This window comes from Jaculus jaculus, chromosome 19, assembly GCF_020740685.1.
Source record: "Jaculus jaculus isolate mJacJac1 chromosome 19, mJacJac1.mat.Y.cur, whole genome shotgun sequence".
Taxonomy (NCBI): Eukaryota; Metazoa; Chordata; class Mammalia; order Rodentia; family Dipodidae; genus Jaculus; species Jaculus jaculus.
The window spans coordinates 39,027,915-39,045,364 of record NC_059120.1 but is presented as its reverse complement, the minus strand read 5'-3'; the positions used below and the strand labels follow the sequence as shown (position 1 = coordinate 39,045,364).

Sequence of the window (17,450 nt, the reverse complement as noted above, 5' to 3'; positions counted from 1 at the left end):
ATTTTTGAAAGTAGGTACTTTTTACCTTTCAGATGACATTAGGGAATCCTGTTCAAAAAAAAGAAAGAAAGCAAAGTGATTCATGAGCTACTTGGGTTTTCAATGGTTTAGTTTATGAGCTTAATTCTAACTTCTCTGGCATCAGATTCTCTCTGATTTTCTTCCCTGTTTGTTTTTTTTTTCTAACTATACTTCTACAGACTATAGAAAAGATAGCTTTGAAGATGTATTTAGTGAAATTATTTTTGTTCTTAAATCCACTTCTTATTTTGACCCAGATGTAGAAAAATCACACTTTACGCGAGATCCATCCCAACTTAAAGGTGTCCTTGTTCGAGCGTCCCTGAAGAAAAGCACAATGGGATTTGGTTTTACCATTATCGGTGGAGACCGGCCTGATGAATTCCTACAAGTGAAAAATGTGCTGAAAGATGGTCCTGCAGCTCAGGATGGGAAAATTGCACCAGGTAACAAGGTTCTTAGAGTCACTGAAAGAGTAGTGATACCATAACAAATTTTATAGTAAAGAAGTTTTATGTGTGTGTGTGTGTGTGTGTGTGTGTGCGTGTGTGTGTAGATATATATATATGTGTGTGTGTGTGAAGAAAGGATGAGAGTAAATGATCACTGAAGCGGGAAGTTTCTATATGAAAATAGTGTGTCCTGGGCTTGGAAGATAACTCAGCAGTAAAAGCACTTAACTGTACAAGCATGTGGATATGAGTTCAGATTCCCAGAACCCATGTAAAGAGCTGAGCATGACTATGCACGCATGTAATCCCAACACTGAGGGGGTGGGGCAGGTACAGAAGGATCATCAAGGCTCTCTAGTTTAACTGGAAAAATGATACATGCTCCAGGTTTAGTGAGAGACTATCTCAGGAAAACAAAGTGGAAGAGTAGTAGAAAAGAACATCTGAAGTTCTCTGGCCTCTGAAACCATATGCCTTCAGTGCATGCATCTGTGTACACACAGACAAAATAAATACAACAAAATGCAAATTTAAAAGTAGGGCATCCTGGCCGGGTGTGGTGGCACATGCCTTTAATCCCAGCACTCGGGAGGCAGAGGTAGGAGAATCTCTCTGAGTTCAGGGCCACCCTGAGACTACATAGTGAATTCTAGGTCAGCCTGAGCTAGAGTAAGACCCTACCTCGAAAAACCAAACATAAAAATAAAAATAAAAATAAAAAGTATATCCTTAAAAATAAGGGCATTACTACCTTGAGAGAGTGCTATTTTAAAATAAAAACAAAAATTAAATTTATTAAAGTTTTGGAATCCTTATTGTAACTTTAAGTAACCCTTTGGCTATTAAAGCTAATAATGGGGTTGGAGAGGTGGCTTAGTGGTTAAGGAGCTTGCCTGTGAGGCCTAGGGATCTAGGTTCAACTTCCCAGAACCCATGTAAGCCAGACACACAAGGTCATGCATGCACATAAGGTGCATTGGATTGTTTGATATGCTTTGATTATATAGTTTTGGAGCTATTATCAACTTGCAGTCATTTTTTAAATGGTTCATTGTGTTCTTTTATTTATTTATTTATTTGTTTGTTTGTTTGTTTGTTTGTTTGTTTGTTTATGTAGGGTCTCACTCTAACCCAGACTGACCTGGCACTCATTCTGTAGTCCCAGGCTGGCCTCAAATTCATAATTATACTCCTACCTCTTCATCCTGAGTGCTCGGATTAAAGGCATGAGCCACCACACTCAGAAAATGTGTTCTTTTTGGTTTTTCAAGATAGTCTCACTCTAGCCTAGGCTGACCTAGAATTCAGTATGTATGTAGCCTCAGGGTGGCCTCAAACTCACAGTGATCCTCCTATCTCTGCCTCCTGAGTGCTGGGATTAAAGGCAATGCGCCACCACACCCAGCTCCTTGTGTTCTTTTTTTAAGTCCACCACTATTTCTAATTGACTGCCACTGCATTTTAAATATTTTTGAAAAACTAAAGCTACCAATATACTATAAAGTTTTTTTTTTTTTCCATTTGTGTAGTACTCTTTATCACTTTTTTTTTTTTTTTGAGGCAGAGCCTCACTTTAATTTGGGCCGGCCTGGAACTCACTCTGTAGCCCAGACTGGCCTAATCTTACCACCTCAACCTCCTGAGTTTTGGGATTGAAGGCATGCTCTTTTAAACAAAAGTTTATTTATTTATGTGTGCATGTATGTGTGTTTCGACTACAAATGAACACCAGATGCTTTCATTACTTTTTGCATTTGGCTCATGTGGGTGGTTTGGGGATTGGATTCAGAACAGCAGGCTTTGCAAGCGAGTGCCATTAACCACTAAGCAATCTTCCCAGCCCTCCTCCATATATATATACACATATATATATACATACACATACACACATATAACATTATATACACACATGCATATATATATATGACATTATTCTTTTATTTATTTTTATTCTTTACTAATACATGTACTTAGTTTTAGTTAAGTATTTCATCTCCTTTGCCCCATGTCCCTGCCTCCTTACCCAGCTTTCACAAAACCTCTTACCTTCCCCCAATATGTCCTCTGATTTTCTGACTTTTATATCACTGAAGATCTGCTACCTTCACTACTCTCCTCCCTTGAAACCTCATTTTTTTCCCTCCTCATGTGGTCTTTTTTTCTAGCTTCCTGGCACCTGTGTTCCCACAACAACACACATACATCAAGGTTCTAAGCTAGGATTTGCATATGAGAGAGAATACGAGGTGTTTGCCTTTCTGTACCTGAGTTATCTCACTTAGTATATTTTCCAGTACCATCCTTTTTCTAGCAAATTTCATAATTTCATTTTCCTTTATGGCTGATAGAATTCCATTGTACCACATTTTCATTATCCATTCCTCAGTTGATAGACATCTATCACTAATCACATTTCCTAGCTAATATGAAGTGTGTAGTGATGAACATTAATGAACAAGAATCAATATAGTAGATTGTAGAGTCATTTGGTTGGTTATGTGACCAGGAGCAGTATAGCTGGGACAGATGGTAGTTCTATTTTTAGCCTTCTGAGAAACCTCCATACTAATTTCTATACTGGCTACACCAATTTACACTCCCACCAACCATGAATAAGAGTTCTTTTCCCATACCCATTGCCAACATGTGTTGTCATTTGTTTTCTTCTTAAAATTGTTTTTGTTCATTTATTTGCATACACATGCCAGGGTCTTTTGCTGCTGCAAACGAATGCCCATCTGGCTTTACATGAACTGCTGGGGAATTGAACATGAGCTGACAAACTTTGAAAGCCAGCACCTTTAACCGCTAAGCCATTATTTGATTTCTTGATTATAGCCATTCGGACCAGTGTGAGATGGAATCCCAGTGTAGTTTTAGTTTTCATTTTCCTGATGTCTAAGTATGATGAACTAAAAAATATTTATTGGCCATTTGTGTTTCTTCTCTTAAAAACTCTCTGTTCTGTAGCCCATTTTGTGATATGGATTTTTTTTTTGTGTGTGTGTGTGTGTGTTGATTATCTTTTTGAGTTCTTTGTGTGTTCTAAATATTAACCTTCTGCCAGATTATAGTTGGAAGGGATTTTTCTCCCATTTGCTAGCCTGTTTTTCATTCAAGTGTTTCCAGTGCTCTTCAGAAGTATTTTAATTTCATGAGGTCCCATGCTGACCTTATTTCCTGAGCTACTATTTTTACTCATTCCTATATCATAAAGTATTTTCCTGATTTCTTTTCTTCCAGCAGTTGAATAGATTCAGATCTCACATTAAAGTCTTGGATTTGGGGTTGAATTTTGTGCAGGCTGAGAGATAAGGATTTAGTTTCATTCTTGTGCATGTGGATATATAGTTTTTTTTTCTAGCACCATTTGTTAAAAAGGCTATCTTTTCTCCAATGAGTAATCTTGGAATTTAGTCAAAAATAGATAGCTTTAATCATGTGGGTTGATGTCAGGATCTGTTGGTCTGTTCCAGTTATCTGTTTTTGTACTAAAATACAACTTGAAATCAGATGTGGTGATACCTCTTGGAGTGTGTGTGTCTGTGTGTGAGATAGAGAGAGAGAGAATATTTACATTGGCCCTCACCTTCCTACCTCATTTGAGGCAGGGTTTTTCATTCTGGATCTGGTTTTGTAGTTATTTATATTTAATTTTTTAAAATTTATTAGCATATGTGGTTGTGTGTATGAGTGTGCCAGAGCCTCTAGCTGCTGGAAACAAATGTCAGACTCTTGCATCTATTTTTCTGTCACCATTACAGGGTTGCTTGGGAATTGAACCTGGGTTAGTAGGCTTTGCAAGCAAATGCCTTTAACCACTGAAACATCTTCCCTTCCTTCTGCTTTTTTAAATATGTGTGTGTATTTGTATGTATGTGTGGGTATATATGATGTGTGTATGTATGAACAAGGTCTTCTCATTTCACTTTTTAAAAAAAATATTTTTATATTGTATTTTTATTTATTTATTTGAGGCAGGCAGAGAGAGAAAGAGAGAGGATGGGTGTGCCAGGACCTCCAGCCACTGCAAATGATGTGTAGACACATACGCCACCATCCTGGGAGCCCGGGTCCTTTGGCTTTGTAGCAAGTACCTTAACTGCTAAGCCATCTCTCCAGCCCCCCTTTTTAATTTAAATATATATATATATATATATATATATATATATATATATATATATATATATATATATATTGGTTTTTTGAGGTAGGGTTTCACTCTAGCTCAAGCTGACCTGGAATTCACTATGGAGTCTCAGGGTGGCCTTGAACTCACAGCGATTCTCCTACTTCTGCCTCCTGAGTGCTGGGATTAAAGGCGTGTGTCACCACATCTGGCATTTTATTTTTATTTATTTATTTGAGAGAGGGAAAGAGGCAGGGGGAGAGAGAAAGAGAGAGAGAGAATGGGCACCCCAGGGCTTCCAGCCACTGCAAACAAACTCTAGATGCATATGCCACCTTGTGCAGTTCAGGCCACCTTTTTAAAAAAGTGTTATTTATTTGAGAGGGAAAGATAGAGAGAATAGGCACACCAGGACCTCTATCCACTGCAAACGAACTCTGGATGTATGCACCACCGTGTACTTATGTGAGCCCTAGGGAATCAAGCCTAGGTCCTTTGGCTTTGTAGGCAAACACCTTAACAACTAAGCCATTTCTCCAGCCCTCCTTTCACTTTTTTAAAACTAATTTTTTATTAGTTTATGTACACAGTGTGTATACAGCCATGCTGGTACCATCTTTAGCCTCTTCCCTGTCATCCCCCCTCCTCAGGGACCCTCCTTATTGGGGAATATGGGTCATGCATTGTGGGGTTAGCCACCAGTTATGGTTAAGAGGCAATGTCTCTGTGCACAATGACCCAACTTGTGGCTCTAACAATCTTTCTGCCCCCTGTTCTGCAAATTTCTCTGAACCATGTTGGGTTCGTTTTGGATCTACTTCAGTGATGAGGTCTTGGGGGCCTCTGTGTCTCTGGATATTTGGTTTGATAGGAATTGAGTATTCTCTGTGTCTATCTCCTTCACCCTAACACTGGTACCACACTCTTGTTCATTTGTCTTGGTTTCAATTACTCTTGGTTTCAGCTGGGGCCCTGTTGAGGTGCAATGACCTGATTCTCTCCTCAGAATCTGTGTCCATCTGAAAAAGGGAAGCAAATTCTTCAGTGGAGAGTGAAGTCAGCACCAGAAAAATGGGATAACCATTATTAATTTAGAGAGAATTTAATAGGTGTAGGCCCTTTTGTAGCCCACAATTTGTGGGAGCTTGATAGTGGAGAGTGGGCTCATTTTTTGGATATGGCTCTGACTTGTTTCGCAGTTCCAGCTATGGGCTCCATTCCACAGAGTGGATCAGTTAGCCAAATCAAGGGCAATTGGTTACCCACCATGGCTGTGTGCCACTATTGCACTTGTATGAGCATCACATCAGGTTGTATGCTGCTGAGTAGCTTAGACCATGAGTTACTTGGACAGATGTTGGTCATTTTCCCCCAGTCGCTTCTTCTGGCACTAGACAGACTAACTGTCTGGGGACTGACTCTTCCAGATTCCAGCCATGTTCTGTACCAATAGTATATGGTGTCTTCAGCACTGGGGTCTTACCAATAACCATTGGTGGGTCATCAAATACTCTGACAGAAATCTGCCTTCTTTTGGGAAACCTTGTAGATCTCTCTGATCAACAGCTTATTGTGGATGTTAGCCACATGCTAGTACTGGGTGTTACAGGCCAGTACCAAGGAAAAGAAGAAAGAAAAAGATAGGTAATATAAAAGAGAAGAAGGGGAAAGAGAGAGAAACACAAACAGAAGATTAAGGTTAATCTTCATCTTACCCTCTCCAGAACCCTGTGATTCAGGTGTTCCTGCTAAGGACCTGATGAAGGTTCAACCATTTAGTCTGTGTTTTAGAATGTAGAATTTTATGGTACCCTTGCAATTTGGTTCCAGTTTTGTGTCCCCCACCCCCACCCTTACCCTCCCTTCAAAGCCGCCCCTCCCTTCCTCCCTAACTGTCCAGTCCTTGAGGTGCTTTATTAGGTATGTCAGCACCTTGGGCAGATTCTGGTTAGGAGACACAGATGAGTGAGCCCATGCGACAGTTATCTTTCTCTGATTGGGTGAGTTTGCTGAGAATGATCTGTTCCAGGTTCGACCATTTTCCTTAAAATTTCATTGTGTCATTTTTCCTTAGTGCTGTGTAGAATTTCCATCATGTAGATAAACCAAGTCTTGGTTATCCATTCATCTACTGATAGATGTCTGGGTTGATTCTAGCTCTTAGCTATTTTGAATTGAGCAGCTATAACCATGGTTGAGCAGATCTCTCTGAACTAAAATGTGGAGCTTTTAGGGTAAACTCCTAGTAAGGGAATAACTGGATCTGTTGGTAATTCTATAGTCAACCTTTTTAGGAGTCTCCATATAGCTTTCCACAGTGGTTGTACCATCTTACATTCTCACCAGCAGTGAATTGAGTGTTCCTATTTCTCCACATCCTCACCAGCATTTGTTTTCATTTGATTTTTTAATGCTTGCTGTCCTTACTGGGGTAAGGTAGAATCTCATAATTTTTTAAATTTGCATTTCCTTGGTGATTAGGGATGATGAACATTTTCTTTTTTTAAAATTTTTTTGTTCATTTTTATTTATTTATTTATTCAAGAGCTACAGACAGAGAAAGAGGCAGAGAGAGAAAGAGAGAGAAAGAGGGAAAGAATGGGTGCACCAGGGTCTCCAGCCACTGCAAACAAACTCCAGATATGCGTGCCCCCTTGTGCATCTGGCTAACATGGGTCCTGGGGAATCAAGCTTCAAACCAGAGTATTTAGGCTTCACAGGCAAGCACTTAACCACTAAGCCAACTCTCCAGCTCAAACATTTCTTAAGTGTGTGCCTGTCCAGTTCTTTGCTCCATTTTTTGAGTGGGTTGTTTGACTTTTCTTTTTTGTTTATTTTTATTTATTTATTTGAGAGTGACAGACAGAAAGAGAGGAGGAGGCAAAGAGGGAGAGAGAGAATGGGTGTGCCAGGGCCTCCAGCCACTGCAAGTGAACTCCAGATGTGTGTGCCCCCTTGTGCATCTGGCTAATATGGGTCCTAGGGAATCGAGCCTTGAACTGGGGTCCTTAGGCTTCACAGGCAAGCACTTAACCACTAAGCCATCTCTCCAGCCCTTGTTTGACTTTTTATTAAGTTTTTGTGTTCTTTGTAGAGTCTAGAAATTAGGCCTCCATCAGTTGTATAACCAGCAAAAATTTTCTCTCATTTTGTGGGTAATCTGTTGGCTGTGCTTATTGTATGTTTGTCTGTGAAGAAACTTTTCAGCTTCATGAGATCCCAATGTTTGAGAGATTGTTTAAGTTCCTGAGATACTGGGATTTTGTAAAGGAAGGCTTTTCCCATTCCTATATCATGGAAAGTTCCTCCTATTTTTTCTTCCAGTAGTAGCCAAGTTTCTGTTCTTATACTGAGGTCTTTGATCCATTTGGACTTGATTTTTGTGCATGGCGAGATATGTGGATCAAGTTTCATTTTCCTGCAAATGGTTATTTAGTTTGTTCAGCACCATGTGTTGAAGATGCTCTTTTTTTCCAGACTACATTGTTAGGGCCTTTGTCAAATATCAAGTAGCTGTAGTTACTTGACCCAAAGTCTGGGTCCTTGATTCTGTTCCATTGGTCTATAATCCTGTTTTTATACCAGTACCATGCTGTTTTTATTACTATGGCTTTGTAATATAGTCTTAGATCAGGTCTGGTGATACCTCCAGAGGTGTTTCTTTTGCTGAGGATACGCTTGGATATCCAAGGCCTTCTGCCATTCCATATGAATTTTGAGATCATTTTTTCTATCTCTGTGAAGAAAAATGTTGGGATTTTTTTATTGATATTGTGTTAAATCTATATATTGCCTTTGGTAAGATTGCTCTTTTTCATAATGTTAATTCTCCCTATCCAGTAACATGGGAGGTCTTTCCATTTTCTCAAGTCCTCCTTAATTTCATTCTTGAGTATTTTTTTGTCTTCATTGTATAGGTCTTTCACATTCTTGGTTAATGTTACTCCAAGGTATTTTTCTTGTTGTTGCTATTGAAAATGGGCAATGTCACTTATTTCTTTCTCTGTATCTTTGTCTTTTGCACATAGAAAGGCTACTGATTTTTGTGCATTGATTTTGTATCCTGCTACTTTGCTGAAGGACTTAATCACCTTTAAGAGTTTTGAGATAGAGGTTCTCGGGTCTCTTATGTATAGAATCATGTTGTCTGCGAATAGGACTAACTTAATTTCTTCCTTTCCAATTTGTCTCCGTTTTATTCCGTTCTCCTGTCTTATTGCTTGAGCTAGGACTTCAAGTACTATGGTAAAGAGCAGAGATGAGAGTGGATACTCCTGTCTTGTTCCTGATCTCAATGGGAATTCCTTCATTCTCTCTCCATTTGGGATTTAGAAGCTTTATATATAGCCTTTATTATGTTGAGATATAAACCCTCCATGCCTATTCTCTCCAATGTTTTGATCATGAAGTAATGTTGTATTTTGTCAAAAGCCTTTTCTGCATCTATCAAAATGCTCATGTGGTTTTTGTGTTTAAGCTTATTTATTTACTATATTACATTAACAGATTTCTGTATGTTGAACCACCCCTGTGTTCCTGGGATGAAGCCTACTTGATCAAGGTGGATAATGCTTTTGATGAGTTGTTGAATTCAGTTTGTAAGGATTTTGTTCAGAATCTTTGCATCTAAGTTCACCAGGGAAATAGGCCTGTAGTTTTCTTTTCTTGTGGCATCTCTGTCTGGTTTTGGTATTAGGGTGATAGTAGCTTCATAGAAGGAGTTGGGGAGCTTTCCCTGTTCTCAGATTGTGTGGTACAGTTTGAGAAAAATTGGTTTCAGTTCCTTCATGAAGGTTTGATAGAATTCAGCCTAGCAGCCAGCTGGTCCTGGACTCTTCTTTTGAGGGAGGTTTTTCATTATGTTTTCAGTCGTGATGTGTGTGATACGTTTGCTTAGGAGATTAATCTGTTCTGAGTTTAGCTTTAGTAGGTGGTATGTGTCCAGAAATTCATCCATCTCCTCCATATTATCCAATTTTGTAGAGTAGAGGTTTTTGAAATAAGTCCTGATGATTCTCCCCTTATGTTTGTTGTGATCTCTCCTTTTTCATTTCTAATTTTGTTAATTTGAAGTGACTCTTTTTTTTTTTTTTTGCATGATCAAATTGGCCAGAGGTTATCAGTCTTATTTTCTTCAAAGAACCAGCTCTTTGTTTCATCAATTTTCTTAACTGTTTTCTTAGTTTCCAATTCATTAATTTCTGCTGTGATCTTAATTATTTCTTTCCATCTGGAGCTTTTTTGGTTGGATTCTTCTTGCTTTTCCAGTGACATAAGGTGGATGGCTAGATTATTGATTTGGGATTTCTCTTTGTTATGAAGGCATTTAGTGCTATGAATTTTCCCTTGAGGACCACCTTCATTGTGTACCATAAATTTTGGTATGATATGTTCTCATTGTCATTCATTTATAGAAATTTCACAATTTCATATTTCATTTCATCCAGTACCCATTTGTTGCTTAAAGTGTGTTGTTCAGCTTCCAGGAGCTGATGGGTTTCCTGGTGTATCTATTGTTGTTAATTTCTAGCAATACAGCATTGTGATCTGATATCATGCAGGAAATTATGTCAATCTTCCTAAATATATGGAGGCAGGCTTTAAGACCCAGTATATGATCTATTTTAGAGACAGTTCCATGGGCTGCCGAGAAGAATGTGTAGTCTGTGGATTTTGGATAGAATGTCTTACAGATACCCATTAGGTCTAATTGTTCTATGGTTTTGTTGAACTTTCTTACTTCCCTGTTGATTTTTTGTTTGGATGCTCTATCTATTGCTGATAATGGAGTACTGAAGTCCCCACCTATGATGGTGTTGGTTGTTATTTCTGTTTAGTTGTCAAGTAGGTTTTGTTTTATGAATTGTGATGCACCTGTGTTTGGTGCATAAAGATTGATGATTGTGATATCCTCTTGTTGGGTCATTCCCTTGATAAGTAAAGAAGTGGCCTCCTTTGTCTTTTTTGATTACTTTTGGTTTTAAGTCTATTTTATCCAGTATTAGTATAGCTATGCCTGCTTGTTTCTTATTTCCATTTGCTTGGAATATCATTTTCCACCCTTCAGCCCTGAGGAGGTGGCTGCCTTTAGTGGTGAGGTGGGTTTCTTAAAAACAGCAGATTGAGGGGTCTAATTTTCTGATCCACCCTGTTAATTTATGTCTCTTGATGGGTGAATTAAGGCCATTAATATTTAGGGTAATGACTACAAAGGTTTGATTTAAACCCTGCCATATTATGGTGGTTTATGCGGTTTATTGTTTTCTTGGACTTTGTAGGGTTGTTTTTTTTTTTTTTTTTTTTTTTGCGCTTTCTCTGAGTTTGGTTAGTGTGATCTGCTTCTTATAGGCACTTGTAACTGGTTATTTGATTCTTTTGTGTGGAGAATTCCCTGAAGTACGCTTCTGCAGGTTTGGCTTTGTGCTCATATAGTTGTAAAGCTGAGTTTTGTCATGGAAAGTTTTGTTTTCACCATCTATTGTGAGGGATACTTTTGCTGGGTAGAGTAGTTTGGGTTGGAAACCATAGGTTCTTAGACTTTGCAGTGTTCCATTCCAGGCCCTTAAGAGTTTCCATTGAGAAATCTGAAGTAATTCTGATAGGGTTATCTTTATGTGTAATGTGTTGTTTCTCCCTAGCTGCTTTTAGGATGTTTTCTTTGGTATTGATGTTTAGTCTTACTGATAATAAGGCTTAGAGAATTTCTCCTTTGGTCCAGTCTGTTTGGAGTTCTGTTAGCTTCTCGAATTTGATGGGACTTTCTTTTAAGAGAGTCGGAAAGTTTTCTTTGATAATTTTGTTGAATAAGTTCTCTATGCCTTTGGTCTGAATTTCTTCCCTTTCTGGTATTCCTGTGATCTGAAGGTTGGGACATTTAAGGGTATCCTACAGTTCCCTCACATTCTGTTCACAAAAAAATTTTGAACTTACTGAAACTTTTGGACTTACAAACTGTTTCTTCTGTTTTGTCTTCCAGTTCTGAGTTTCTGTCCTCCACATCACATGGCTAACTATTCTTGAGAGCTTTTATAGAGTTTTGACTTGTTCAATTTGGTTTGTATTTTCTACTGCTTTTTTATGTATGCTTTCCATCACTCTGTTGAGTTCCTTTTTCACATCATTTTCTGATTTTCTTAATGCTTCTTGGAATTCATCCTTGCATTTCTTTATGTCTTCATTGAGCTTAGCCAGTTGGTTATTGAGTCGTATTTTTCTGTCCTTCAGATCATTTAGCTGTCTTTGGAACCCTTCCTGTTTTTTTTCTACTTGGTCTAATCTAGTGAAGACAGCGTTCATATGATCATCGCCCCTGTTGCTTTTCTGCAAGTTCTGCTATTTGCTTGGTCAGGGTTGCATAGTTTGTATCTTTTTTGTCATTTTTATTTTATTATTTGACAGAGAGAAAGGAGGGTAGGGGGAGAGAGAGAGAGAATGGGTGTGCCAAGGCCCCCAACCACTGCAAACAAACTCCAGACACATGTGCCACCTTGTGCATCTGGCTAATGTCGGTCCTGGGGAATCAAACCTGGGTCCCTTGGCTTTGCAGGCAAATGCCTTAACCACTAAGCCATCTCTCCAGCCCATAGTTTGTATCTTCATTTTGGAGTTCTGATTCTATTGTCTCTTCTATGTTTTGATTAGAGACATCCATTGTGGGACTGGGCAATCCTTTTGCACTGAGGTCTGCCCATCACAGTGTAGGAGTCTTATGTAATTTAGGAGGAAGCTGTAATCTACCCTTGAAGTGTCTTCAGTGATTACTCCCTTTTATATTTGGTTCCACTAGGCTTCTGATGGCAATGGGGCCTACCTTCTCTAGGTGTATTAGTCAGGGTTCTCTAGAGGAACAGAATTACTAGAATGAATTATTTTATAAAGGGAATTTATTGGATTAGCTTACAGTAGTCCAATAGCAGTTGCAGGCCCGAGAATCACCGAACCTGGTAGCTGCTCAGTCCACGTGGCCAGATGCCTCAGCAGTCCCGACCCGGCACTGCAGATGGTGCCGGAAAGCCTGGAGGCTTCCTGAGGAGCCACTGGGTTTCGATCCACGTGCGTCTTCAGTTGATGTTGGTCTTTAGTCCGTACTGGTCTTCAATCCACGCTAGAAGGTAGGGAGCAGCTCCGGCAGCCAAGTGGAAGGAAGGAAGGAAAAGGAAACTCTTCTACCCAGAGCTTCCTTATATCAAGTCCCTCTCTGAGCGGGCCGCCCACTCTGGGGGAAGGGCTCACCCTGGGAGAAAGACCTCCTCCTTTAGTTGATCCTTCCTAGAAGCAGCCTGTGGATTACTAACAGATCAAGTTGACAACACCTTAACTATCACACTAGGGAAGGAGCCCATGAGGCTATGGTGGGGAACTGGGGACCTGATGAAGGGACTTGTTATTCTGTGATTTGGGGTATGGGACTATGTGGTCAGGTGACTCTAGGGGACAGGAATTAGGGGGGAATGGGACAAAGCAGACTGGTGTTGTGGTTGGGCTGTGAGGGTGGGGGATAGGAATATGTGGTGGTTCTACAATGCTGCAAGGTGAAGGAATGGGACAGCAAGTCCCTTAGGACCCTGTAGCAAGGGGTGGAATGGGCTGTTGGGTCCTGTGACAGGGCAGGGCTGGGGTATGGGACTGCTGTAGGTTGGGTGACAAGTGGGGGAAGGGCAGGGCATGGAGGTCCCCAGTGGTGGGAGAGTTTAGGGAAGGGGAACCCTAGTCTGCTGGCCTAAGTCCACACACAGAGGGGCAGGGACGTGTGGTGGTCCTTGGTGACAACTGGGGGGCGAGGGGGAGCACTAGCCTGCTGACCTGGGTCCATGTACGGTGGTGGGGGATGGCAGTGGTGCTGGCCTGGGATGGTGCACTGGCTTGGGAATGGCAGCAAGTAGGACAGAGCACTGGGGTAGGGGGCTGCAGCGAGTGGCATGGTGTCATGTGGTGGTCCCCTGCGGGAATACTAGCCTGCTGACCTGGGTCCATGCATGGGGGAGGCACGGAGTTCTTGTGTGGAGCTCTGCGGTGGTGGGAACGCCGGGGGGTTGGTTGCTAGCCTGCTGGCCTGGGTCCTCTTGCCTGTGGTTTGTGCAGGAGGAACCTGCTTCTGGGACTGCGGCTAGGACGGCTGCTTGAGGGGCTGGGGGACTGGTGGGCTACCTGAGAGTGTGGAAATCAGCCAATTCCCTATTTTGCTCCTCTGCACCCTTCCACTGGAGTTCTGTTAGAGTCTGCTTCCCCCTAGAAGATCCAACGAACCCTAAACATATTGCCTTTCCTCTCCTAGGATGTGCAGCACAGTGAGGTGGACACCATCTTGACCGGAAGTCCTCCTTTCACTTTTAAATTCAGACAAGGTCTCCCTTGTGTTTTTACTGCTTCGTATGCACCAGCCCAGCTGGCCTACAGGCTTCCAGCCTCTCAGTGCTGTAGGCACATTGGCATGCACCACTTTGCCTCTGGCTTTACATGGGTCCTGGGGAACTGAATTCAGGCCAACATGCTTGTAAAGCAAGTGCCTGTAACTACTGAGTCATCTCTCAAACATCTCCCTGTTGTTTTGTGCACTCATTGCCAGCTTCCCAGAAATTCTCCTGTCTCTGCTTCTCATCTTACCATCAGCATGCTTGCTGGGACTACAGAATCCTCCATGGATCAGACTCAGGTTCTGAGGCTTGAGTAGCAGGTATTTGATCCACTGAGCCATTTCCCTAGCCTCAACACTACTTTTCTCTCCCTCAGGACTGCATTGGCTATCTGAGGTCTTTTGTGCCTCCAAATAAATTTTAAGATTGGTTTTTGCCGGCTCTATATATTGTTGTTCCTAAGATAGCCATTTTCACTCTTATTATTTATTCCAGGCCATGAGCAAAAGAGATCTTCCTATCTTTTAATATCTTGGTCAGTTTTGTTCTTTTTTGTATTATTTTTTTTCTCAATTTTTATTAATATTTTTCCATGCTTATAAAAAATATCCCATAGTGGCTGGAAGCCCTGGCGTGCCCATTCTCTCTCTCCCTCTGTCTGTCTTTCTCTCTGTGTCTGTTGCTCTCAAATAAATAAATAAATAAATAAATAAATAAATAAATAAAAATATCCCATAGTAATACTCTCCTTCCCCCCCCCCACTTTCCCCTTTGAAATTCCATTCTCTATCATATCCCCCTCCCCATCTCAATCAGCCTCTCTTTTATTTTATTTTTTTTTTAGTTTAATTAATTAATTAATTTATTTATTTGAAAGTGACAGAGAGAGAGAATGGGCGCACCAAGGCCTCCAGCCACTGCAAACAAACTCCAGACACATGCGCACTCTTGTGCATCTGGCTAACGTGGGTCCTGGGGAATCAAGCCTCAAACCAGGGTCTTTAGACTTCACAGGCAAGCATTTAACTGCTAAGCCATCTCTCCAGCCTGACTCTTTTATTTTGATGTCATGATCTTTTCCTCCTCTTATGATGGTCTTGTGTAGGTAGTGTCAGGCACTATGAGGTCATGGATATCCAGGCCATTTTATGTCTGGATGGAACACGTTATAAGGAGTCCTATCCTTCCTTTGGCTCTTACATTCTTTCCGCCACCTCTTCCTCATTAGACCCTAAGCCTTGGAAGGTGTGATTGAGATGTTAGTACTCCAGTCACTACTTTCTAGCACTATGCTACCTTCTGAGTCATCCCAAGGTCACTGCCATCTGAAAAGAGAAGATTCTCTACCCAAAGTGAGAGTAGCATTAATATAAGAGTATGAACATTAAGAGTAGTGCTTACTGGGCAGTTTGATAAGCATAGTATATACATTTTTCCAGACATCAGCAGATGTTACACCCCTAGGGCTCATGACCACCCCTGTTTTTAAGTTTTCAGTATCAGGGATGTGTTCCTACCCATGGAGTGGGCCTCCAGTCCAGTTGGAAGGCAGTTGGTTTCCACCATGACAGACATGCCACGCCACTATTGCACCTGTTGGCTCATTTGACCTGGCTGGCCAATTATAAGGCTTGCAGTGTCCACTGTTGAGTATCTTCACTGGTGGTATCTCTTTCTTCCATTGAACTACATGTAGAATGGCTTCTTCTAGCTTTCTGTCAGCTGGTCTACATGGAGGAGGTTATCAGCTCAGTTCCAGCATGATTTCTCAGTGGCCTTGCAGCCCAAGTATGTGGAGTCTTCAGCAATAGGGTCTTACCATCTATTCCTGGTGGGAAACCAAGGGCCTCGGCAATGGCCTATAATGTTTTGGGGGCATCAGGGACCTCCCTGGCCAACAACTCACTGGAAGTATCCCATCCCTGGCACTGAAAATTTTCTAACAATGATATATGATTCCTGAGTGTTCCATTGTCCGAAACTGGAGGATTTCATATGATTTATTTGCATCCTCTTAGATTTTGATTAGCCCTCTCTCCACCTTTCCTTTACTCAATCTCTTCCCCTGACCTCACTTTGGGCCTTTTCACCCCCGTTAATTTATTCTTCTACTTAGATATATACAATACCAACCTATTAAGTACCCTCCTCCCTTCCTTTCTCTTCCCTTTATATCTCCTTTTTAACTTACTGGCCTCTGCTACTGAGTTTTTTCCTTCTCACACAGAAGCCCAATCATCTGTAGCTAGGATCCACATATGAGGAAGAACATGCAGCGCTTGGCTTTCTGGGCCTGGGTTACCTCACTTAGTATAATCCTTTCCAGATCCATCCATTTTCCTACAAATTTATAACTTCATTTTTCTTTACCACTGAGTAGAACTCCATTGTATAAATGTGCCACATCTTCATTATCCACTCATCAGTTGAGGGACATCTAGACTGGTTCCATTTCTCAGCTATTATGAATTGAGCAGCAATAAACATGGTTGAGCACGTACTTTTAAGGAAATGGGATGAGTCCTTAGGATGTATGCCTAGGAGTGCTATAGCTCGGTCATATGGTAGATCAATTTTTCGCTGTCTTAGGAATCTCCACGCTGATTTCCACAATGGCTGGACCAGATTGCATTCCCACTAGCAGTGTAGAAGGGTTCCTCTTTTCAGTTTTACTCTTGAGAGTTTGCATTATGGAGATCATTCACTTCCTTTGTTATGTGTAGTCCTAGATATTTCTTTGTTTGGGGGGGGGACAATTATGAATAGAGTTTCTTTCTCAGCTTGTTTGTTATTGGTATGTAGAAGAGCTATAGATTTGGGGCAGGAGAGATGGCTTAGTGAGTTAAGGTGCTTGATTGAAACCAAAGGGACCCAAGTTCAATTCCCTAGTACCCATGTAAAGCCAGACGCACAAAGTGGCACGTGGATCGAGTTTAGACGCCTTGGCTTGCCCATTCTCTCTACCTGCCTCTTTCTGTTCTCTCTTTCTCTCTCAAATAAATAGATAAAATATTATTTTAAAGAAAAGTTAAAAACAGAAAAAAGGCTACAGATTTTATGTTAATTTTGTAGCCTACCACCTTGATAAAAAGTGTTTATCAGTTCTCAGAATTTTCTGATAGAGTCTTTAGGATCTGTTATGTGTTAAATCATAAATCTGCAAATAACAATACTTTGACTTCTTCCTTTTTTTGTTGTATCCATTTTATTTTCTTCTCTTGTTTTATTGCAGTGGCTAAGACTTCCATCACTGTATTAAACAAGAGAAGAGAAAGTGTCTTGTCTTGTCAATGACTTTAATGGAAATGCTTTTAGTTTTTCCTCATTTAATATGATGCTGGGTATAAGCTTGTTGTATATACCCTTTACTATACTAAGATACATTCCTTCTATTCCCAGTTTCTTCAAAATGTTTAGCATAAAGAGATATTGGATCTTGTCAAAAGCCTTTTTTGCATCTATCAGGATGATCATGTGGTTTCTATTCTTAAATCT

The 17,450-nt window shown here is 40.6% G+C and overlaps 1 protein-coding gene across 3 annotated transcripts in view; it reads left to right on the top strand.

The window, feature by feature from the left end:
- The window catches only part of Magi3 (membrane associated guanylate kinase, WW and PDZ domain containing 3), a 261,567-nt gene that overhangs the window by 199,868 nt on the left and 44,249 nt on the right, over nucleotides 1-17,450 (top strand). For all 3 annotated transcript variants that reach the window (XM_045137897.1, XM_004667556.2, XM_004667558.2), the window contains exon 9: nucleotides 279-467. In XM_045137897.1, coding sequence (XP_044993832.1) covers nucleotides 279-467 — 189 coding nt within the window. The remainder of the gene's footprint in view (nucleotides 1-278; nucleotides 468-17,450) is intronic.